We start from the raw sequence: 22243 nt of genomic DNA on the forward strand, positions 1-22243 counted from the left end.
TACAAGAGCTGATGACAATGTGAACACAGTTGAACCAGTGTGAAAAGAAGGACACCTCTTGTTGCGGGATGCTGATAACTCCAATACAAGAGCTGATGACAATGTGAACACAGTTGAACCAGTGTGAAAAGAAGGACACCTCTTGTTGCGGGATGCTGATAACTCCAATACAAGAGCTGATGACAATGTGAACACAGTTGAACCAGTGTGAAAAGAAGGACACCTCTTGTTGCGGGATGCTGATAACTCCAATACAAGAGCTGATGACAATGTGAACACAGTTGAACCAGTGTGAAAAGAAGGACACCTCTTGTTGCGGGATGCTGATAACTCCAATACAAGAGCTGATGACAATGTGAACACAGATGTTTGAGTGAAGCATAACATGTCATAACTGTGTTGGGTACAAGTACTACAAATGCCCAGTAATTTGTACCTAAAACATTCTACGTGATTATCATCTCCAATAAACAATAATGTGTTTTAAAAACTCTAACTACCATTTGAATATATGTCAAAAGGGGGGAGGTGGGGTTTCTAATCATTATTGGTTGGATGCTCTTGGTATTCTCTACATTCTTTAGAGACAGACACACGAACAAAGACAGAGAGGAACGTAACTTAAGATTGTTTTACGGTCGAGCCTCCCCTCAGTGGCTGTGGACTTTGTCAAATTGCTTAGAGTAGATCGTCCCCCTGTCTTGACACAGTAAACAGCTCTAAAAGTTGACCAACTAGACAGTTTAACATGCCAATCAATGCCCATCAATGGCTCCTTGTTTGTTCTATGCAAAAACCAAGGCATAGTGCCACATCAGCCACAAGGTTAGCTAGGGGTAGACACAAAGTGCTCTGATGTGTAGTGTCTGAATTTGTCAAAAGCTCAAATATATAATAAATTAAACCACTTTTTTTCATTAAAAAGTAAAGAATGACAACGTTTACTACCTATGATTTCATTTGGGATGCCTGAAGCTAAGACTCACTCTAACATACACGTTGTTCAATGGACAGGGTTTGACAAACTAAAAACACAATAAATATTATTAGAAAAGAATATGGCGTCTCTCGTTGGACCGGAGGGACAGAGAAGAAAAGACGGCAGATTCATTTGGAGGGGCTTATCGATCACTCTTAAAAACACTCCCTCTCTCACAGCCCCGCCCAGTCATTGTACTTACGGCACTACTACAGCAATTTCACCATGTTTTAAATGTCTTTTTTTTTATTATTAACCCTGAACACACAATACCCCTAACGGTACCTATTCAACATCACTGGATTCATTTGTCCATGACTTTCAGTTTTTTGTTTTTTTTGACGGCGTAAAGTGCAACAGTGCTTTGTTCTCTCCTCGGCCCATAGCGGTAAGCATGGCAACCAGGGCTCCACCTCCCTGGCGCTGCGCTGACCCAGGTCAGGTCAAAGGGGTCAGGGTTCAGGGCAATCGCTGGTTGCGCTAGTCTCACTCGTCACACTGGTCACACTAGCGCTAACACTAACGCTAACATCCTCTTCCTCCTCTTCTTCCTCCTCCTCTCCTACTGCTTCTCCTCCATTTTCTTCTTCTCTCTGGTAAAGGGTGGGCTTCAGGGGTTTGACCAGGCCTTCCTTATAGACCCTCAAGATGGCTTCACACACAAACTTGTACTGGCTCTGAGGACACAGAAGAGAAAGAGAGAGGGGGAAGGAAGAGAATGTCAACAACATTAGGAGCCAATGGCAAGGCATGAGCAAAGGAGCCAGGACAGCCAGTGATTGGGATACAGAGGGAGCCAGGCGTGAATAAACTTCCCTGAGGTGGGTAATGCAGTTGTGTGTGTCGCAAATGTGTCTGCGCGTATGTACACTGTTTATGTCAGTGTGTGTCTGTGTACTAAGAAAAGGGTGTGTTGTGTGGGTGTGTGTGCATGTGCACACACATAGTTCAGTGTGCATGACAGGAGAAAGGGAGGCCTCTCTCTTCCCCTAGTGCCATTATCTTCCACCTATTTCTCCCGGACCCTGAGGGTGTCCTAGCCTCATTAGCGCTCAGCATATTCTAATGAAATTACCGCTGCAGCAGCTTCTCTACCCCCGCTACCCTGGTTCTGAGCACGGGGCCAAATTGTACTCATGTGAAGTTCTTCAGAGACTGAGAAGAGAGTGTGCTTCCCAAACGGCACCCTATTCCCTATATAGTGCACTACTTTTGACCAGGGTCAATAGCTTTCTAACTTTCTCACATCATTTTTGAAGATTTATTCAGGATTATTCGTAATCACGGCAGCATTATGATTGCGTGCTATGAATATGGAACCAAATACTTCACTTTTTACTACTTTAATACCAGTGAGTGGAGCTGGAGCAGAGCGAGGAGCTTGCCCCATTTGACTGAAAGCTGGGCCTTCTCGCACGATCCAGTAGCGCTCACTTAACGAGCTTTTGCCCGGCCCAGCATGCATTTGTTGTTTACTTGTGTGCTGCTGGTTTTTATTTATATTTTTTTTATATCTTTATTTAACTAGGCAAATCAGTTAAGAACAAATTCTTATTTTCAATGACAGCCTAGTGGGTTAACTGCCTTGGCAGAACGACAGATTTTTACCTTGTCAGCTCGGGGATTCGATCTTGCAACCTTTCGGTTACTCTCGGTCCAAAGCTCTAACCACTAGGCTACCCTGCCGCCCCTATAGCCCCTTGCTTTAGACACTGTCATGGAGTATGTTAAATATCTGTTATAAAAGGTGACTTACAAAGATGAGGAGGACCAAGAGCAAGAGAGGCAGTGCAGAGATGCGGTGACTAAAGAATCCTTGTGGAAAGACGGTTATCCTGAAAGCATGACGCGTACATGCCAACAGAAAGGAACGAGGAGGGAAGCTACCTAAGGGTGTCATTGTAGCAAAGTATTTATAAACAAAAAATCCGATCTCTTAAAAGTTTAGTTCATTTTCATTCTATTCTATATACACAATAGGTCATCATTGGTTCTTCTGTTCTTATAGCAAAAAAACCCAACTTAATTTACATGTTGCTTACGAGTGCATTTCACACTGCTTTTGGATTATATTTGGATTTTAAGGCTCGTATGAATTTCCTGCTTAATATAATGTTTGTGTCAACATCGCAAATCAACTGCATTATAATTAGGTAACACTTGAACTTCAACCAGTAAAACGGCTCTTTGGCTAGATTTTGCTACGGCCGATATCAATGAGCCTTAGCATTCTAGCTAACTGCTGCTGCATCCAAAATAGGTATTTTGCAGAGATCACGACCAAATATAATCTTGGCGACTGTTCAAGCCAGAATAAAAACATCATTATAAGTAAATCAAATCAAATTTTATTTGTCACATACACATGGTTAGCAGATGTTAATGCGAGTGTAGTGAAATGCTTGTGCTTCTAGTTCCGACAATGCAGTAATAACCAACGAGTAATCTAACTAACAATTCCAAAAACTACTACCTTAGTACCTTACACACAAGTGTAAAGGGATAAAGAATATGTACATAAAGATATATGAATGAGTGATGGTACAGAACGGCATAGGCAAGATGCAGTAGATGGTATAGAGTACAGTATATACATATGAGATGAGTAATGTAGGGTATGTAAGCATATAAAAGTGGCATTGTTTAAAGTGGCTAGTGATACATATATTACATAAAGATGGCAAGATGCAGTAGATGGTATGAGTACAGTATATACATATGAGATGAATAATGTAGGGTATGTAAACATTATATTAAGTGGCATTGTTTAAAGTGACTAGTGATACATTTTTTACATCAATTCCCATTATTAAAGTGGCTGGAGTTGAGTCAGTATGTTGGCAGCAGCCACTCAATGTTGGTCTGTCTGGGAGCAAGACATCCTGGTCCGTGACGGGGCTGGTTTTCTTTTTGTAATCTGTGATTGACAGTAGACCCTGCCACGTACCTCGTGTCTGAGCCGTTGAATTGCGACTCTACTTTGTCTCTATACTGACACTTAGCTTGTTTGATTGCCTTGCGGAGGGAATAGCTACACTGTTTGTATTCGGTCATGTTTCCGGTCACCTTATCCTGGTTAAAAGCAGTGGTTCGCGCTTTCAGTTTTGTGCGAATGCTGCCAATCAACCAATCCACGGTCTCTCGTTTGGGAATGTATATGAGTATATGAAGAAATAAAGGGTCTATTATCCCTTTCAAGAACCTTTCCGTTTTAATAGGGTTGTTTGAACTAAACCCCTTCAGGCATACAAACAGAGAAACTATTACAAAAATAATATAAAAAACGACACATCCCTGCCCAGTCTGGCAAGAGTGGCCCAAAGGGTGTTCAGCATCCGCAGTGGCTCTGCGAGCACCGAGAGGGTATTCACTGGTGCTGGCCTGCTCTCAGAGTACCATCGCATGAGACTCTGGCTAAACTCATGTTTCTAAAAACAAATTCAAAAGGCACTGTAGATGGAGCCTAATAAGGCATTTTTAATGTAATGTGCATTTCATTCTAAGTAAGTCCCAGCCTATATGTGCCATTTATAGACTATAATGATTGAATACAACAAAATGTTGATTAAATTCTGAGCGCGTTATGTCCCTACCAGCCTAGTGTGTCACATTCACAAATGTATTTATTTGTAGGCTATAGCCTTGAAATAATTTAAATAATATGGCCTAAATAATTCATTTTTGTTCCTTCTTAGGCTCCCTGTCTGGCTCCTATTCAGAGTGTTTATAATGATGTTTAATACGACATGTAGCCCATTTGAAATGATGAACGCTTCTTAGTCCCCTTTTCCTGTTGTTTATTATAATACTTTTCATTCAAATCATATGGTTTGGTTTCAATACTACAAAAGCAAATGGTAGGTTCAGGTCGTCATGAAAATAGATGGGGTGTTGGTTAAATGGTGATTTTAATGAATGGAGTGATTTGGGAAAGGATGTGGAGCAATCGGTGTGCACGCAGCGCTCCCACGAGCACGCAGCGCTCCCACGAGCACGCAGCGCTCCCACGAGCACGCAGCGCTCCCACGAGCACGCAGCGCTCCCACGAGCACGCAGCGCTCCCACGAGCACGCACCGCTCCCACGAGCACGCAGCGCTCCCACGAGCACGCACCGCTCCCACGAGCACGCACCGCTCCCACGAGCACGCACCGCTCCCACGAGCACGCAGCGCTCCCACGAGCACGCAGCGCTCCCATGAGCACGCAGCGCTCCCATGAGCACGCACCGCTCTCATGAGCACGCACCGCTCCCATGAGCACGCACCGCTCCCATGAGCACGCACCGCTCCCATGAGCACGCACCGCTCCCATGAGCACGCACCGCTCCCATGAGCGATGAGAGGGATTTCAAACCGCTCAACTCCACTCACATACCCTGTTAAATACGAATGTAAGCAAATTTGTTCCCATACATTTGGTCCCCTAAAATGGGTTGATGTTGTACAAAATGTGCTGTGATTTCTAAACGGTTCACGCCGATATGGATGAAAATACCCTCAAATTAAAGAGGACAGTCCTCACTTTAGATTTGAAATTATACAATGACGTTAAAGTGCTGAAGTATAGAGCCAAAACAACAAAGAATGTGTCTCTGTCCCAATACTTTGAGCTCAATGTATATACGGTATTATACTGTAGCCCAGACTCAATACCAGAGAACCCAGCGAGTGTACGAAACAAAATCCTTACACCTAGTCTAAAAATGGGAATCTGGAGAGACAATGGCATTCTCATGGCACAAGAGATTATCACTGGTAGACTGTAACAATGGAAAGTCTACCACTGACAATACAACAAGGATGAATAAAACATCTTCCTAGTAGGATGACCCTCTCCTTTCAGGTAGTAACACTGTTCTATTCTACACTGTGCTCCATCTGGTATTACTTAACACACCAACACAGATTGTTTCGGTTGTCTTCAGAGGCTAAACGGAGCCATCTTGGAGGAGGCGAGCCTGCCCAGAAAAGGAGGAGGAAGAAGAGAGCGTGAGGAGGAAAAGAGAAGGGGTAAAAGAGAGAGGAAGATGAAGAGAGAACTAGAGAGAGAGAGAGAACGAGAGAGAGAACTAGAGAGAGAGAGAACTAAGAGAGAGAGAGAGAACGAGAGAGAACTAGAGAGAGAGTGAACTAGAGAGAGAGAGAACGAGAGAACGAGAACGAGAGAACGAGAGAGAGAGAAGGAGAGAGAGAGAACGAGAGAGAGAGAACAAGAGAGAGAGAGAGAACTAGAGAGAGAGAGAGAACTAGAGAGAGAGAGAGAACTAGAGAGAGAGAGAACTAGAGAGAGAGAGATAGAACTAGAGAGAGCGAGAGAGAGACAACTAGAGAGAGAGAGAGACAACTAGAGAGAGAGAGAGACAACTAGAGAGAGAGAGAGAGACACAACTAGAGAGAGAGAGAGAGACACAACTAGAGAGAGAGAGAGAGACACAACTAGAGAGAGAGAGAGAGACAACTAGAGAGAGAGAGAGAGAGACAACTAGAGAGAGAGAGAGAGAGAGACAACTAGAGAGAGAGAGAGAGAGAGAGACAACTAGAGAGAGAGAGAGAGAGAGAGACAACTAGAGAGAGAGAGAGAGAGAGAGACAACTAGAGAGAGAGAGAGAGAGAGACAGCGCCACAGGTAACTTCCACAAAGCTGTGAACGATCTGAGAGACAAGGCAAGAAGGGCATTCTATGCCATCAAAAGGAACATAAATTTCAACATACCAATTAAGATTTGGCTAAAAATACTTGAATCAGTCATAGAGCCCATTGCCCTTTATGGTTGTACGGTCTGGGGTCCGCTCACCAACCAAGACTTCACAAAATGGGACAAACACCAAATTGAGACTCTGCACGCAGAATTCTGCAAAAATATCCTCCGTGTACAACGTAGAACACCAAATAATGCATGCAGAGCAGAATTAGGCCGATACCCACTAATTATCAAAATCCAGAAAAGAGCCGTTAAATTCTATAACCACCTAAAAGGAAGCGACTCCCAAACCTTCCATAACAAAGCCATCACCTACAGAGAGATGAACCTGGAGAAGAGTCACCTAAGCAAGCTGGTCCTGGGGCTCTGTTCACAAACACAAACACACCCTCCAGAGCCCCAGGACAGAAGCACAATTAGACCCAACCAAATCATGAGAAAACAAAAAGATATTTACTTGACACATTGGAAAGAATTAACAAAAAAACAGAGCAAACTAGAATGCTATTTGGCCCTACACAGAGATTACACAGTGGCAGAATACCTGACCACTGTGACTGACCCAAAATTAAGGAAAGCTTTGACTATGTACAGACTCAGTGAGCATAGCCTTGCTATTGAGAAAGGCCGCCGTAGGCAGACATGGCTCTCAAGTGAAGACAGGCTATGTGCTCACTGCCCACAAAATGAGGTGGAAACTGAGCTGCACTTCCTAACCTCCTGCCCAATGTATGACCATATTAGAGAGACATATTTCCCTCAGATTACACAGATCCACAAAGAATTCGAAAACAAATCCAATTTTGATAAACTCCGATATCTACTGGGTGAAATTGCACAGTGTGCCATCACAGCAGCAAGATTTGTGACCTGTTGCCACGAGAAAAGGGCAACCAGTGAAGAACAAACACCATTGTAAATACAACCCATATTTATGCTTATTTATTTTATCTTGTGTCCTTTAACCATTTGTACATTGTTAAAACACTGTATATATATATATATATAATATGACATTTGTAATGTCTTTATTGTTTTTGAAACTTCTGTATGTGTAATGTTTACTGTTAATTTATTGTTTATTTCACTTTATATATATTAACTTTATATATTATCTAGCTCACTTGCTTTGACAATGTTAACACGTTTCCCATGCCAATAAAGCCCTTGAATTGAATTGAGAGAGAGAGAACTAGAGAGAACTAGAGAGAGAGAGAACTAGAGAGAGAGAACTAGAGAGAGAGAGAGAGAGAGAGAGAGAGAGAGAGAGAGAGAGAGAGAGAGAACTAGAGAGAGAGAGAGAGAACTAGAGAGAGAGAGAGAGAACTAGAGAGAGAGAGAGAGAGAGAGAGAACTAGAGAGAGAGAGAGAGAAGGATGATTAATAGTAGGTTAGAAAAGGAGGATGAAGAAAAGAAAGGAGGACTTACAGGTGTCTGAATCATCATGGCTCTCTGGTCCCTCATGGTTCTGACTATGTCTAATGGATAGATGGGCTGACTGCACTCCATCAGGCACAACGCTGTCTCCATGGTGATGAGAACTCCCGTTCGGCCAATCCCTGCGCTGAGTGATGACACACAAGCGGGAGAGAAGGGGAGAGGAGGAGGAGAGGAGGGAAGGGGGGCGGAGGAAGAACAAACTCATGACATCATTTCTACCTTTTAAAACTCTCGAGTCAATTTCCGCAGCCCCGCTGAAATCCAATGAACATTGTAAAAAAATCCACATAAAAATCTGTCTGTTTAAACTAGATATCTGCATGGGCTGTATCTCAATCCACCGTATCCGTTGAAATCAGTCTTCTACATCTGCAGTGAAAGGAGGCAGAGCTAGTGGTGTTTGTTAGACCATGAGACTTCCCAGAAAATCAGTCTTCTACATCTGCAGTGAAAGGAGGCAGAGCTAGTGGTGTTTGTTAGACCATGAGACATCCCGAAAATCAGTCTTCTACATCTGCAGTGAAAGGAGGCAGAGCTAGTGGTGTTTGTTAGACCATGAGACTTCCCAGAAAAATCAGTCTTCTACATCTGCAGTGAAAGGAGGCAGAGCTAGTGGTGTTTGTTAGACCATGAGACATCCCGAAAATCAGTCTTCTACATCTGCAGTGAAAGGAGGCAGAGCTAGTGGTGTTTGTTAGACCATGAGACTTCCCGGAAAATCAGTCTTCTACATCTGCAGTGAAAGGAGGCAGAGCTAGTGGTGTTTGTTAGACCATGAGACTTCCCAGAAAAATCAGTCTTCTACATCTGCAGTGAAAGGAGGCAGAGCTAGTGGTGTTTGTTAGACCATGAGACTTCCCAGAAAAATCAGTCTTCTCAAGAGAACGGCTGTAGGATCCGAACGGTATGGCCCAAACTATTATGACCCCTCTACGGAAAGGTGAGTCTCTGTTGTTTTTCTCTACTCCGCCCCCACAAGCCTCAAGACTTGCCTGAAGGTTACCGGGTACCAGTAAAAAAAAATGTATGGAAGTAGTTTAGCACCTAAAAAAAAATGTGTCAAAATAAATACAATAGTTTCCTGATCTATCTTGTATCTCTCAGATATAGAACAGACACTTCAGAACAAACTTCCTTTAGATGTTCTGGGGGACAATGTGTTTATCTAACAAAAAAACATGAAAATATATTTGTTTATACCTGAAGGGGTCCTAAAATATCAAATATCTAAATGATCCATGGTATGACCATCTTAAAACACTTCCATATGTTAACTCAGTAGAACCCCCTGCGGCTTAGACTCTAGAGGGTTAAATCAGTGGATAATTATTGTGTGTGTACTAAAGCAGTGTGTAGGAGTCTAGTAGAACAGTCAGACAGCTCCACTGGGCTGTGTACTACAGCAGTGTGTAGGAGTCTAGTATAACAGTCAGACAGTTCCACTGGGCTGTGTACTACAGCAGTGTGTAGGAGTCTAGTAGAACAGTCAGACAGCTCCACTGGGCTGTGTACTAAAGCAGTGTGCAGTGTGTAGGAGTCTAGTAGAACAGTCAGACAGCTCCACTGGGCTGTGTACTACAGCAGTGTGTAGGAGTCTAGTAGAACATTCAGACAGTTCCACTGGGCTGTGTACTACAGCAGTGTGTAGGAGTCTAGTAGAACAGTCAGACAGCTCCACTGGGCTGTGTACTACAGCAGTGTGTAGGAGTCTAGTAGAACAGTCAGACAGCTCCACTGGGCTGTGTACTACAGCAGTGTGCAGTGTGTAGGAGTCTAGTAGAACAGTCAGACAGCTCCACTGGGCTGTGTACTACAGCAGTGTGTAGGAGTCTAGTAGAACAGTCAGACAGCTCCACTGGGCTGTGTACTACAGCAGTGTGTAGGAGTCTAGTAGAACAGTCAGACAGCTCCACTGGGCTGTGTACTAAAGCAGTGTGCAGTGTGTAGGAGTCTAGTAGAACAGTCAGACAGTTCCACTGGGCTGTGTACTACAGCAGTGTGTAGGAGTCTAGTAGAACAGTCAGACAGCTCCACTGGGCTGTGTACTACAGCAGTGTGTAGGAGTCTAGTAGAACAGTCAGACAGCTCCACTGGGCTGTGTACTACAGCAGTGTGAAGGAGTCTAGTAGAACAGTCAGACAGCTCCACTGGGCTGTGTACTACAGCAGTGTGTAGGAGTCTAGTAGAACATTCAGACAGCTCCACTGGGCTGTGTACTACAGCAGTGTGTAGGAGTCTAGTAGAACAGTCAGACAGCTCCACTGGGCTGTGTACTAAAGCAGTGTGCAGTGTGTAGGAGTCTAGTAGAACATTCAGACAGCTCCACTGGGCTGTGTACTACAGCAGTGTGTAGGAGTCTAGTAGAACAGTCAGACAGTTCCACTGGGCTGTGTACTACAGCAGTGTGTAGGAGTCTAGTAGAACATTCAGACAGCTCCACTGGGCTGTGTACTACAGCAGTGTGTAGGAGTCTAGTAGAACAGTCAGACAGCTCCACTGGGCTGTGTACTACAGCAGTGTGCAGTGTGTAGGAGTCTAGTAGAACAGTCAGACAGCTCCACTGGGCTGTGTACTACAGCAGTGTGTAGGAGTCTAGTAGAACATTCAGACAGCTCCACTGGGCTGTGTACTACAGCAGTGTGTAGGAGTCTAGTAGAACAGTCAGACAGCTCCACTGGGCTGTGTACTACAGCAGTGTGTAGGAGTCTAGTAGAACAGTCAGACAGCTCCACTGGGCTGTGTACTACAGCAGTGTGTAGGAGTCTAGTAGAACAGTCAGACAGCTCCACTGGGCTGTGTACTACAGCAGTGTGCAGTGTGTAGGAGTCTAGTAGAACAGTCAGACAGCTCCACTGGGCTGTGTACTACAGCAGTGTGTAGGAGTCTAGTAGAACATTCAGACAGTTCCACTGGGCTGTGTACTACAGCAGTGTGTAGGAGTCTAGTAGAACAGTCAGACAGCTCCACTGGGCTGTGTACTACAGCAGTGTGTAGGAGTCTAGTAGAACAGTCAGACAGCTCCACTGGGCTGTGTACTACAGCAGTGTGTAGGAGTCTAGTAGAACAGTCAGACAGCTCCACTGGGCTGTGTACTACAGCAGTGTGTAGGAGTCTAGTAGAACATTCAGACAGCTCCACTGGGCTGTGTACTACAGTAGTGTGTAGGAGTCTAGTAGAACAGTCAGACAGCTCCACTGGGCTGTGTACTACAGCAGTGTGTAGGAGTCTAGTAGAACAGTCAGACAGCTCCACTGGGCTGTGTACTACAGCAGTGTGTAGGAGTCTAGTAGAACAGTCAGACAGTTCCACTGGGCTGTGTACTACAGCAGTGTGTAGGAGTCTAGTAGAACAGTCAGACAGCTCCACTGGGCTGTGTACTACAGCAGTGTGTAGGAGTCTAGTAGAACAGTCAGACAGCTCCACTGGGCTGTGTACTACAGCAGTGTGTAGGAGTCTAGTAGAACATTCAGACAGTTCCACTGGGCTGTGTACTACAGCAGTGTGTAGGAGTCTAGTAGAACAGTCAGACAGCTCCACTGGGCTGTGTACTACAGCAGTGTGTAGGAGTCTAGTAGAACATTCAGACAGTTCCACTGGGCTGTGTACTACAGCAGTGTGTAGGAGTCTAGTAGAACATTCAGACAGTTCCACTGGGCTGTGTACTACAGCAGTGTGTAGGAGTCTAGTAGAACAGTCAGACAGCTCCACTGGGCTGTGTACTACAGCAGTGTGTAGGAGTCTAGTAGAACATTCAGACAGTTCCACTGGGCTGTGTACTACAGCAGTGTGCAGTGTGTAGGAGTCTAGTAGAACAGTCAGACAGCTCCACTGGGCTGTGTACTACAGCAGTGTGTAGGAGTCTAGTAGAACATTCAGACAGTTCCACTGGGCTGTGTACTACAGCAGTGTGTAGGAGTCTAGTAGAACATTCAGACAGTTCCACTGGGCTGTGTACTACAGCAGTGTGTAGGAGTCTAGTAGAACATTCAGACAGCTCCACTGGGCTGTGTACTACAGCAGTGTGTAGGAGTCTAGTAGAACAGTCAGACAGCTCCACTGGGCTGTGTACTACAGCAGTGTGTAGGAGTCTAGTAGAACAGTCAGACAGCTCCACTGGGCTGTGTACTACAGCAGTGTGTAGGAGTCTAGTAGAACAGTCAGACAGCTCCACTGGGCTGTGTACTACAGCAGTGTGTAGGAGTCTAGTAGAACATTCAGACAGTTCCACTGGGCTGTGTACTACAGCAGTGTGTAGGAGTCTAGTAGAACATTCAGACAGTTCCACTGGGCTGTGTACTACAGCAGTGTGTAGGAGTCTAGTAGAACATTCAGACAGTTCCACTGGGCTGTGTACTACAGCAGTGTGTAGGAGTCTAGTAGAACATTCAGACAGCTCCACTGGGCTGTGTACTACAGCAGTGTGTAGGAGTCTAGTAGAACATTCAGACAGTTCCACTGGGCTGTGTACTACAGCAGTGTGTAGGAGTCTAGTAGAACAGTCAGACAGCTCCACTGGGCTGTGTACTACAGCAGTGTGTAGGAGTCTAGTAGAACATTCAGACAGTTCCACTGGGCTGTGTACTACAGCAGTGTGTAGGAGTCTAGTAGAACAGTCAGACAGCTCCACTGGGCTGTGTACTACAGCAGTGTGTAGGAGTCTAGTAGAACATTCAGACAGTTCCACTGGGCTGTGTACTACAGCAGTGTGCAGTGTGTAGGAGTCTAGTAGAACAGTCAGACAGCTCCACTGGGCTGTGTACTACAGCAGTGTGTAGGAGTCTAGTAGAACATTCAGACAGCTCCACTGGGCTGTGTACTACAGCAGTGTGTAGGAGTCTAGTAGAACATTCAGACAGTTCCACTGGGCTGTGTACTACAGCAGTGTGTAGGAGTCTAGTAGAACATTCAGACAGTTCCACAAATAGGGAGAGGAGTAGCCTCTGTAGTTGAGACACAAGGGCTGAGGTCAGATCGAGGGATCCTGTGATGAGTTGTTTAGTGAAAACATAAGACCATTTCTTGCTATACATCTAAGGATGTGTGTCATGCATTATGTTCCCTACCTGCAGTGGACCACCATGGGCTCATCCTTGCCGGCTCGTTTGCTTCGCACCAGGCTGACAAAGTCCAGGAAGTCCATGGAGTCATCGGGGACGCCATGGTCCGGCCAGGCCACGTACTGGATCTGGGTCAACTCCCGGACCTCCTCGCTCTGTCATCACACAACAGTACAGTCAGTGCAATGTTGCCATGACAACAAAAAAACAAAAAAAGACTGTCCGCTCTGCACCCCCCTTTATTACCATCCCACCACGACACACACTGAGACACCTCACCGACACACACTGAGACACCTCACCGACACACACTGAGACACCTCACCGACACACACTGAGACACCTCACCGACACACACTGAGACACCTCACCGACACACACTGAGACACCTCACCGACACACACTGAGACACCTCACCGACACACACTGAGACACCTCACCGACACACACTGAGACACCTCACTGACAATGGTGGAGCACAGCCAGACCAGCACGGTTAATCAAAAACTATTATGGGATGTGTGTTTGCCCTTTCAACATCGTCTATCAGTGTCGCTATGGTAACACACACAGGCTGCATGTTAATACTGGAAGCCTCATGGCTGTAGCTGCTGGTCCCCATGGCAACACGATGATCCACCGTAGGTGCACCGCACGAGGCCGAAAAATAACAGCCCACACAAGTCACCATGCCAACTCTTTTAAAACGCTGAAAGCGATAGTTCCAATGCTGTGTTCCTAACGTTTTGAATAATTTTTTTTAGCTGTGATCCACCATTTCGCTAAGTTTACTTTGACTTCCAAATAGTTGGCATTGCATTAGCACTGGGAAACACAACACTGACTAGTGAGCGTCATGTACCTCGAGGTGAGTCAGGGTCATGTCTCGGACCAGGAAGGCAGAATTACCCTCCTCGGTGAGACAGGCCAGCTGGAAGCGGCCGTACGAGGCAGTGCTGTCAGGGTTGGGCCAGTACTGATGACACTTTACCTGTCGGCACAGAGCAACAACATAAGACCTCAGACACAGATTAGTATGGCATCATGATAGAAAAAAACAGGATCAATTAAATGTTTCTTTACTCCAGAAAAACTCCTGTTTATATTGAGTGCATGACTCGGGCCTGGAGTTTTTCCTTCTTAGGTTACATTGTTCAGGAAAAACTCCTGTCTCCTTTCCCTGGAGGCCCAGAGAGGATACAGTACATGTCTAACCCTACTGTACATACCCGTCCCCTCTCCACCTGGGTGGTGAGCATGACCACCATGGAGGAGCTCTGCTCCCAGGTCATCTGCCAGAAGTCTGGGCATGTGTTGGGCAGCGGGCCCTGGCACGCAATGTACCGGTTGATCAGGCTGGATGCTGGGATCTCCATCTAGAGTACAGGGAGGAGAATAAGACCTGTGAGTAGGGCTGTTAACGATCAACAGTGTGTGGGCATGTGAGCATGTGTCCATTTCCAGTCCTTGGAGTGGAGACTACACCTACATCTTGGCCGACAGAGGTCTATTTTAGGCCTGCTGAACAAAGAGTCTATGGTAGTGTGGGTGGACTGAGGCGAACAGCATATGTGATGAGCGAGGAGGTTAGAGAAACTCACGTTGATGTAATTTGCATTGATGTAGTCATCTGTGCTTTTCAGAATGACCCGTGTAGCGTCATCTAAAAAGGAAAGAGAAGGAGAGACAGGGGAGAGAGAGAAGAGAGAGACAGGGGAGAGAGAGAAGAGAGAGACAGGGGAGAGAGAGAAGAGAGAGACAGGGGAGAGAGAGAAGAGAGAGACAGGGGAGAGAGAGAAGAGAGAGACAGGGGAGAGAGAGAGATGGGAGAGACAGGGGAGAGAGAGAGAAGAGAGAGACAGGGGAGAGAGAGAGATGGGAGAGACAGGGGAGAGAGAGAAGAGAGAGACAGGGGAGAGAGAGAAGAGAGAGACAGGGGAGAGAGAGAAGAGAGAGACAGGGGAGAGAGAGAAGAGAGAGACAGGGGAGAGAGAGAAGAGAGAGACAGGGGAGAGAGAGAAGAGAGAGACAGGGGAGAGAGAGAAGAGAGAGACAGGGGAGAGAGAGAAGAGAGAGACAGGGGAGAGAGAGAAGAGAGAGACAGGGGAGAGAGAGAAGAGAGAGACAGGGGAGAGAGAGAGATGGGAGAGACAGGGGAGAGAGAGAGAAGAGAGAGACAGGGGAGAGAGAGAGATGGGAGAGACAGGGGAGAGAGAGAAGAGAGAGACAGGGGAGAGAGAGAAGAGAGAGACAGGGGAGAGAGAAGAGAGAGACAGGGGAGAGAGAGAAGAGAGAGACAGGGGAGAGAGAGAAGAGAGAGACAGGGGAGAGAGAGAGATGGGAGAGACAGGGGAGAGAGAGAGATGGGAGAGACAGGGGAGAGAGAGAGATGGGAGAGACAGGGGAGAGAGAGAGAAGAGAGAGACAGAGGAGAGAGAGAAGAGAGAGACAGAGGAGAGAGAGAAGAGAGAGACAGAGGAGAGAGAGAAGAGAGAGACAGGGGAGAGAGAGAAGAGAGAAGGAGAGACAGGGGAGAGAGAAGGAGAGACAGGGGAGAGAGAGAAGGAGAGACAGGGGAGAGAGAGAAGAGAGAGACAGGGGAGAGAGAGAGACAGGGGAGAGACAGGGGAGACAGGGGAGAGAGAGAAGAGAGAGAAAGGAGGAGAGGAGTGTGAAATGGTGGGTTAACACAGTCTGTTAACACAGACTAAGAAAAGTGAAGACAACTGTGTGTAGGAGACTGTAGTGTGATGTGATACTCACAGGGGGAGATGTCTCTGTAGCGGTTTTTGGAAATGTTTTGAGGTAATTTGGCACACAACATTGTCATTCCAGGACTTTTCCGGTAGAGTTGCTGTGAGAAAATAATAAAAGCGTTAGGAGAAAAAAAACCTTGACTGGTAATCTCAAATCTGACTTTAACTCTACACAAGCACCTCGTTCTTTATCCCCCTCAATACATTTAGAAATGTGGAGCAAGGAACCATGATATTTCAGCAAAGCATCAATAATGAAATATACAGACGGAGAAAGCCTGTTATGTCTGAACATTCAGAATCAGAACGCCTGCTATGTCTGAACGTTCAGAATCAGAACGCCTACTATGTCTGAACATTCAGAATCAGAACGCCTGCTATGTCTGAATGTTCAGAATCAGAACGCCTGCTATGTCTGAACATTCAAAATCAGAACGCCTGCTGTCTGAACATTCAGAATCAGAAGGCCTGCTGTCTGAACGTTCAGAATCAGAACGCCTACTATGTCTGAACATTCAGAATCAGAACGCCTACTATGTCTGAACATTCAGAATCAGAACGCCTGCTATGTCTGAACATTCAGAATCAGAACGCCTGCTATGTCTGAACGTTCAGAATCAGAACGCCTGCTGTCTGAACGTTCAGAATCAGAACGCCTGCTATGTCTGAACGTTCAGAATCAGAACGCCTGCTGTCTGAACGTTCAGAATCAGAACGCCTGCTATGTCTGAACGTTCAGAATCAGAACGCCTGCTGTCTGAACGTTCAGAATCAGAACGCCTGCTATGTCTGAACATTCAGAATCAGAACGCCTGCTATGTCTGAACATTCAGAATCAGAACGCCTGCTATGTCTGAACATTCAGAATCAGAACGCCTGCTATGTCTGAACATTCAGAATCAGAACGCCTGCTATGTCTGAACATTCAGAATCAGAACGCCTGCTATGTCTGAACGTTCAGAATCAGAACGCCTGCTGTCTGAACGTTCAGAATCAGAACGCCTGCTGTCTGAACGTTCAGAATCAGAACGCCTGCTATGTCTGAACGTTCAGAATCAGAACGCCTGCTATGTCTGAACATTCAGAATCAGAACGCCTGCTGTCTGAACGTTCAGAATCAGAACGCCTGCTGTCTGAACGTTCAGAATCAGAACGCCTGCTATGTCTGAACGTTCAGAATCAGAACGCCTGCTGTCTGAACGTTCAGAATCAGAACGCCTGCTGTCTGAACATTCAGAATCAGAACGCCTGCTATGTCTGAACATTCAGAATCAGAACGCCTGCTATGTCTGAATGTTCAGAATCAGAACGCCTGCTATGTCTGAACGTTCAGAATCAGAACGCCTGCTGTCTGAACGTTCAGAATCAGAACGCCTGCTATGTCTGAACGTTCAGAATCAGAACGCCTGCTGTCTGAACGTTCAGAATCAGAACGCCTGCTGTCTGAACATTCAGAATCAGAACGCCTGCTGTCTGAACATTCAGAATCAGGACGCCTGCTGTCTGAACATTCAGAATCAGAACGCCTGCTGTCTGAACGTTCAGAATCAGAACGCCTGCTATGTCTGAACGTTCAGAATCAGAACGCCTGCTGTCTGAACGTTCAGAATCAGAACGCCTGCTATGTCTGAACGTTCAGAATCAGAACGCCTGCTATGTCTGAACATTCAGAATCAGAACGCCTGCTGTCTGAACGTTCAGAATCAGAACGCCTGCTGTCTGAACGTTCAGAATCAGAACGCCTGCTATGTCTGAACGTTCAGAATCAGAACGCCTGCTATGTCTGAACGTTCAGAATCAGAACGCCTGCTGTCTGAACCTTCAGAATCAGAACGCCTGCTATGTCTGAACATTCAGAATCAGAACGCCTGCTATGTCTGAACGTTCAGAATCAGAACGCCTGCTGTCTGAACATTCAGAATCAGAACGCCTGCTATGTCTGAACGTTCAGAATCAGAACGCCTGCTATGTCTGAACGTTCAGAATCAGAACGCCTGCTGTCTGAACATTCAGAATCAGAACGCCTGCTATGTCTGAACATTCAGAATCAGAACGCCTGCTATGTCTGAACATTCAGAATCAGAACGCCTGCTATGTCTGAACGTTCAGAATCAGAACGCCTGCTGTCTGAACATTCAGAATCAGAACGCCTGCTATGTCTGAACGTTCAGAATCAGAACACCTGCTGTCTGAACATTCAGAATCAGAACGCCTGCTGTCTGAACGTTCAGAATCAGAACGCCTGCTATGTCTGAACATTCAGAATCAGAACGCCTGCTATGTCTGAACGTTCAGAATCAGAACGCCTGCTATGTCTGAACGTTCAGAATCAGAACGCCTGCTATGTCTGAACGTTCAGAATCAGAACGCCTGCTATGTCTGAACGTTCAGAATCAGAACGCCTGCTCTCTGAACATTCAGAATCAGAACGCCTGCTATGTCTGAACGTTCACAATCAGAACACCTGCTATGTCTGAACATTCGGAATCAGAACGCCTGCTATGTCTGAACGTTGGCTCATCGCACTCTAGCAACTCCTTGTGGTGGGTCGGGTGCCTGCAGGCTGACCTCTTGTCAGTTAAACTGTGTTTCCTCCGACACATTGGTGCGGAGGTTAAGCGGGCGGGTGTTAAGAAGCGCTTTGGCGGGTCTTGTTTCGGAGGATGCATGACTCGACCTTCGCCTCCCGAGTCCGTTGGGGAGTTGTAGTGAACAGACAAGATGGAAATTGGGGAGAAAAAGGGGGTAAAAATCTAAATTAAATAAATAAAGTTAACTACTTGGCGATTATTCCTCACACAGTAACAGGTGTTATAGTAGTTGTCTTATGTGCCATAACCTAGAAGTTATGAGGGTCTCTGTGAGGGGCATCACCCTGCACTTGGAGGGCACAGTAAATCACAGCAATAAAGCTGATACTGTAGAACTTATGTAACACCAGTCCTGGGCAACATTTCCCTCCAGAAAGTGGTAACCTCCTTCGTGACCTCAATGAGGTGAAAACAATAGTGCACAAACTAGGGGGAGCTATTGCTCTCGCCACATTTCCAGTCACCTCAGAAAAGACAACTAAAAAATGAACAAGACCCACATGACTCGAGGTACAACAAATAAAATCACAAGAACATTGAGTGGAATAGACGTGATAGTCTTGCTCATGAAAGCTTTAAATTTATAGAGGAGGTGAGGGGAGGACTGACTCACATCAAACTGGGCTAGTACTTCCCCGCTGACCAGACCCTCCTTCAGGGTGTTCATAGAGTCCCTCCAGGCGTCCTGGTCCAGCTGACTGGGGTCCTGGGGACACTTCTCTGGGATGTACTGGAAGTCTGGCTCAGTCTCCTGCTTCTCCTCCACCATGTCATAGATGGCTGGAGAGACAGGGAAGGAAGTAACCCAGTTAGTTAGAATAGTGTAGAACAACAGCATCTCTTATTATTACTTTAACAAGTATTAGGCTCTGCTCAGTTTCAATATTCACACCAGCATACCACTTAAAAATAAGCAATGTATTAGATATTGGATTCTAACTGGAATGCTATACGCTAGTGTGGATATTGGAAGGTAGCCTCTTTTGTTTGATGTCCCTTGTTCTTCTACCTATATCGTAATAATCTGGCCTGTTTTAACTGCACATTTCAATAGTGGTCCCGTGTAGCTCAGTTGGTAGAGCATGGCGCTTGCAACGCCACGGGGGACCAGTATGGAAAAAGTATGCAATTACTACTTACTTTAATAAGTCGCTCTGGATAAGAACGTCTGCTAAATGGCATAAATGTTAAATGTAGTAAACCCAAGGAGATTACTTAGTCACCAATCAGAGCACTCTCCTCACCATTGGGCCTGACCAATAAGATGAGCTCTCCTGAGTGGCTCTCACAGCTGGCCTTGATGAACATGACCACCTGGTCGTGAGTGTGCTCCGAGATGTCTCGACCGTTGATCAGAACCACCTGGTCACCTTCGTTCAGGCGAGGGACACACAGGTCAGCCTGTAGAGGGTTGGAGGAGAACGCAATCAGACCACAGTTCTGTGGTTAAAGTGGTATACTGGGAAGAAGACTAGAACACTGGGCCTGTAATATAATAAAGTTGACAACAAAGACAACTGTGCTGTTCATTGCCTTGTGATCAACATCAGAGTAGAAGCCTTTTTAGTTGAGCCGTGAAAGGACTGCTACTTTTGTTCACTCGATCTATTGAGATAAACTTTTGTTATTGACCAAATACTTATTTTCCACCATAATTTGCAAATAAATTAATTAAAACTCCTGCAATGTGATTCTCTGGATTTTTTTTCTTATTTTGTCTGTCATAGTTGAAGTGTACCTATGATGAAAATTACAGGCCTCTCTCATCTTTTTAAGTGGGAGAACTTGCACAATTGTTGGCTGACTAAATACTTTTTTGCTCCACTGTAAGTTTGATGCTAGCTAGCAACTTACCCCGGCTTCTTGCTGCACTCGCAGTCAGCCTGCAACGCAGTCTCCTCGTTGAGTGCAATGTAATCGGCCAAAATCGGTGTCCAAAAATGCCGATTACCGATTGTCGGTTGACCTCTAATCTGGACAAAAGGAATACCTACGCAAGAATGCTATTCATAGACTAAAGCACAGTCTTCAACACCATAGTACCCTCCAAGCTCATGATTAAGCTTGAGGCCCTGGGTCTGAACCCCACCCTGTGCAACTGGGTCCTGGACTTTCTGATGGGCAGCCCCCTAGGTGGTGAAGGTAGGCAACAACACCTCCACTACGTTGATCCTCAACGCAATGGCCCCACAAGGGTGCGTGCTCAGCCCCCTCCTGTACTCCCTGTTCACCCATGACCGCATGGGCACACATGTCTTCAACGCAGACGACAACAGTAGTGATTACCAACAACGACGAGACAAGGGCTATATCACTGCCTGGTACGGCACCTGCACCGTTCGCAATCGCAGGGCTCTCCAGAGGGCCCTCAACGACATATTCAGCACCCGGTGTAACAGGAAGGCCAAAAATATAATCAAGAAACTCAGCCACGCAAGACATGGCCTGTTCACCCCACTACCATCCAGAAGGCGAGGTCAGAACAGGTGCATCAAAGCTGGGACCGAGAGACTTATCTCTCTTCTAAACAGCTTCTATCTCAAAGCCTGTTGAATAGTCACCACTACCCGGCCCCGCCCAGTACCCTGCCCAGAACTTTAGTCACTGTCACTAGCCGGCTACCACCCGGTTACTCAACCCTTCACTTTGGAGGCTGCTGCCTATGTACAGTACATAGACACGGAACACTGGTCACTTTAATCATGTCTACATACTGTTTTACCCACTTTATATGTATGTACTGTATTCTAGTCAAGGCCTATCGTATTTAACTATTGCTGAACATATACCATTCTATCCTACACATATATATATATATATATACACACACACACACAGTTGACGTTGGAAGTTTATATAGACCTTAGCCAAATACATTTAAACTCAGTTTTTCACAATTCCTGACATTTAATCCTAGTAAAAATTCCCTCTTAGGTCAGTTAGGATCATCACTTTATTTTAATAATGTGAAATGTCAGAATAATAGTAGAGTGATTTATTTCAGCTTTTATTTCTTTCATCACATTGCCAGTGGGTCAGAAGTTTACATACACTCAATTAGATTTGGTAGAATTGCCGTTAAATTGTTTAACTTGGGTCAAACGTTTCAGGTAGCCTTCCACAAGCTTTTCACAATAAGTTGGGTGAATTGTGGCCCATTCCTCCTAACAGAGCTGGTGTAACTGAGTCAGGTTTGTAGGCCTCCTTGCTCGCACACGCTTTTTCAGCTCTGCCCACAAATTTTCTATGGGATTGAGGTGAGGGCTTTGTGATGGCCACTCCAATACCTTGACTTTGTTGTCCTTAAGCCATTTTGCCACATCTTTGGAAGTATGCTTGTGGGTTATTGTCCATTTGGAAGACCCATTTGCGACAAAGCTTTAACTTCCTGACTGACGTCTTGAGATGTTATTTCAATATATCCACATAGATTTCCATCTTCATGATGCCATCTATTTTGTGAAGGGATTTGCACTTTTCGCACCAAAGCACGTTCATCTCTAGGATACAGAACGCGTCTCGTTCCTGAGCGGTATGACGGCTGTGTGATCCCATGGTGTTTATACTTGCGTACTATTGTTTGTACAGATGAACGTGGTACCTTCAGGCGTTTGGTAATTCCAAGAAAGAACCAGAATTGTGGAGGTCTACAATTGGCTTTCTGAGGTCTTGGCTGCTTTCTTTAGATTTTTCCCATGATGTCAAGCAAAGAGGCAC

The 22243-nt window shown here is 45.7% G+C and overlaps 1 protein-coding gene across 4 annotated transcripts in view; it reads right to left on the bottom strand.

The window, feature by feature from the left end:
- Positions 1-1312: 1312 nt before the first annotated feature.
- Positions 1313-22243, bottom strand: part of LOC110502147 (tyrosine-protein phosphatase non-receptor type 4) — a 111569-nt gene continuing 90638 nt past the window's right edge. For 3 of the 4 annotated variants that reach the window (XM_036959299.1, XM_036959300.1, XM_036959298.1), the window contains 9 exons: positions 19771-19927; positions 19140-19306; positions 15943-16033; positions 14781-14842; positions 14409-14555; positions 14042-14170; positions 13186-13334; positions 8111-8246; positions 1313-1656 (listed from right to left, as the gene is read on the bottom strand). In XM_036959299.1, coding sequence (XP_036815194.1) covers positions 1432-1656; positions 8111-8246; positions 13186-13334; positions 14042-14170; positions 14409-14555; positions 14781-14842; positions 15943-16033; positions 19140-19306; positions 19771-19927 — 1263 coding nt within the window. In that variant the 3' untranslated portion in view covers positions 1313-1431. The remainder of the gene's footprint in view (positions 1657-8110; positions 8247-13185; positions 13335-14041; positions 14171-14408; positions 14556-14780; positions 14843-15942; positions 16034-19139; positions 19307-19770; positions 19928-22243) is intronic. The other variant, XM_036959301.1, reaches the window with a different exon arrangement.

This window comes from Oncorhynchus mykiss, chromosome 22 (genome assembly GCF_013265735.2).
Source record: "Oncorhynchus mykiss isolate Arlee chromosome 22, USDA_OmykA_1.1, whole genome shotgun sequence".
Classification (NCBI taxonomy): domain Eukaryota; kingdom Metazoa; phylum Chordata; class Actinopteri; order Salmoniformes; family Salmonidae; genus Oncorhynchus; species Oncorhynchus mykiss.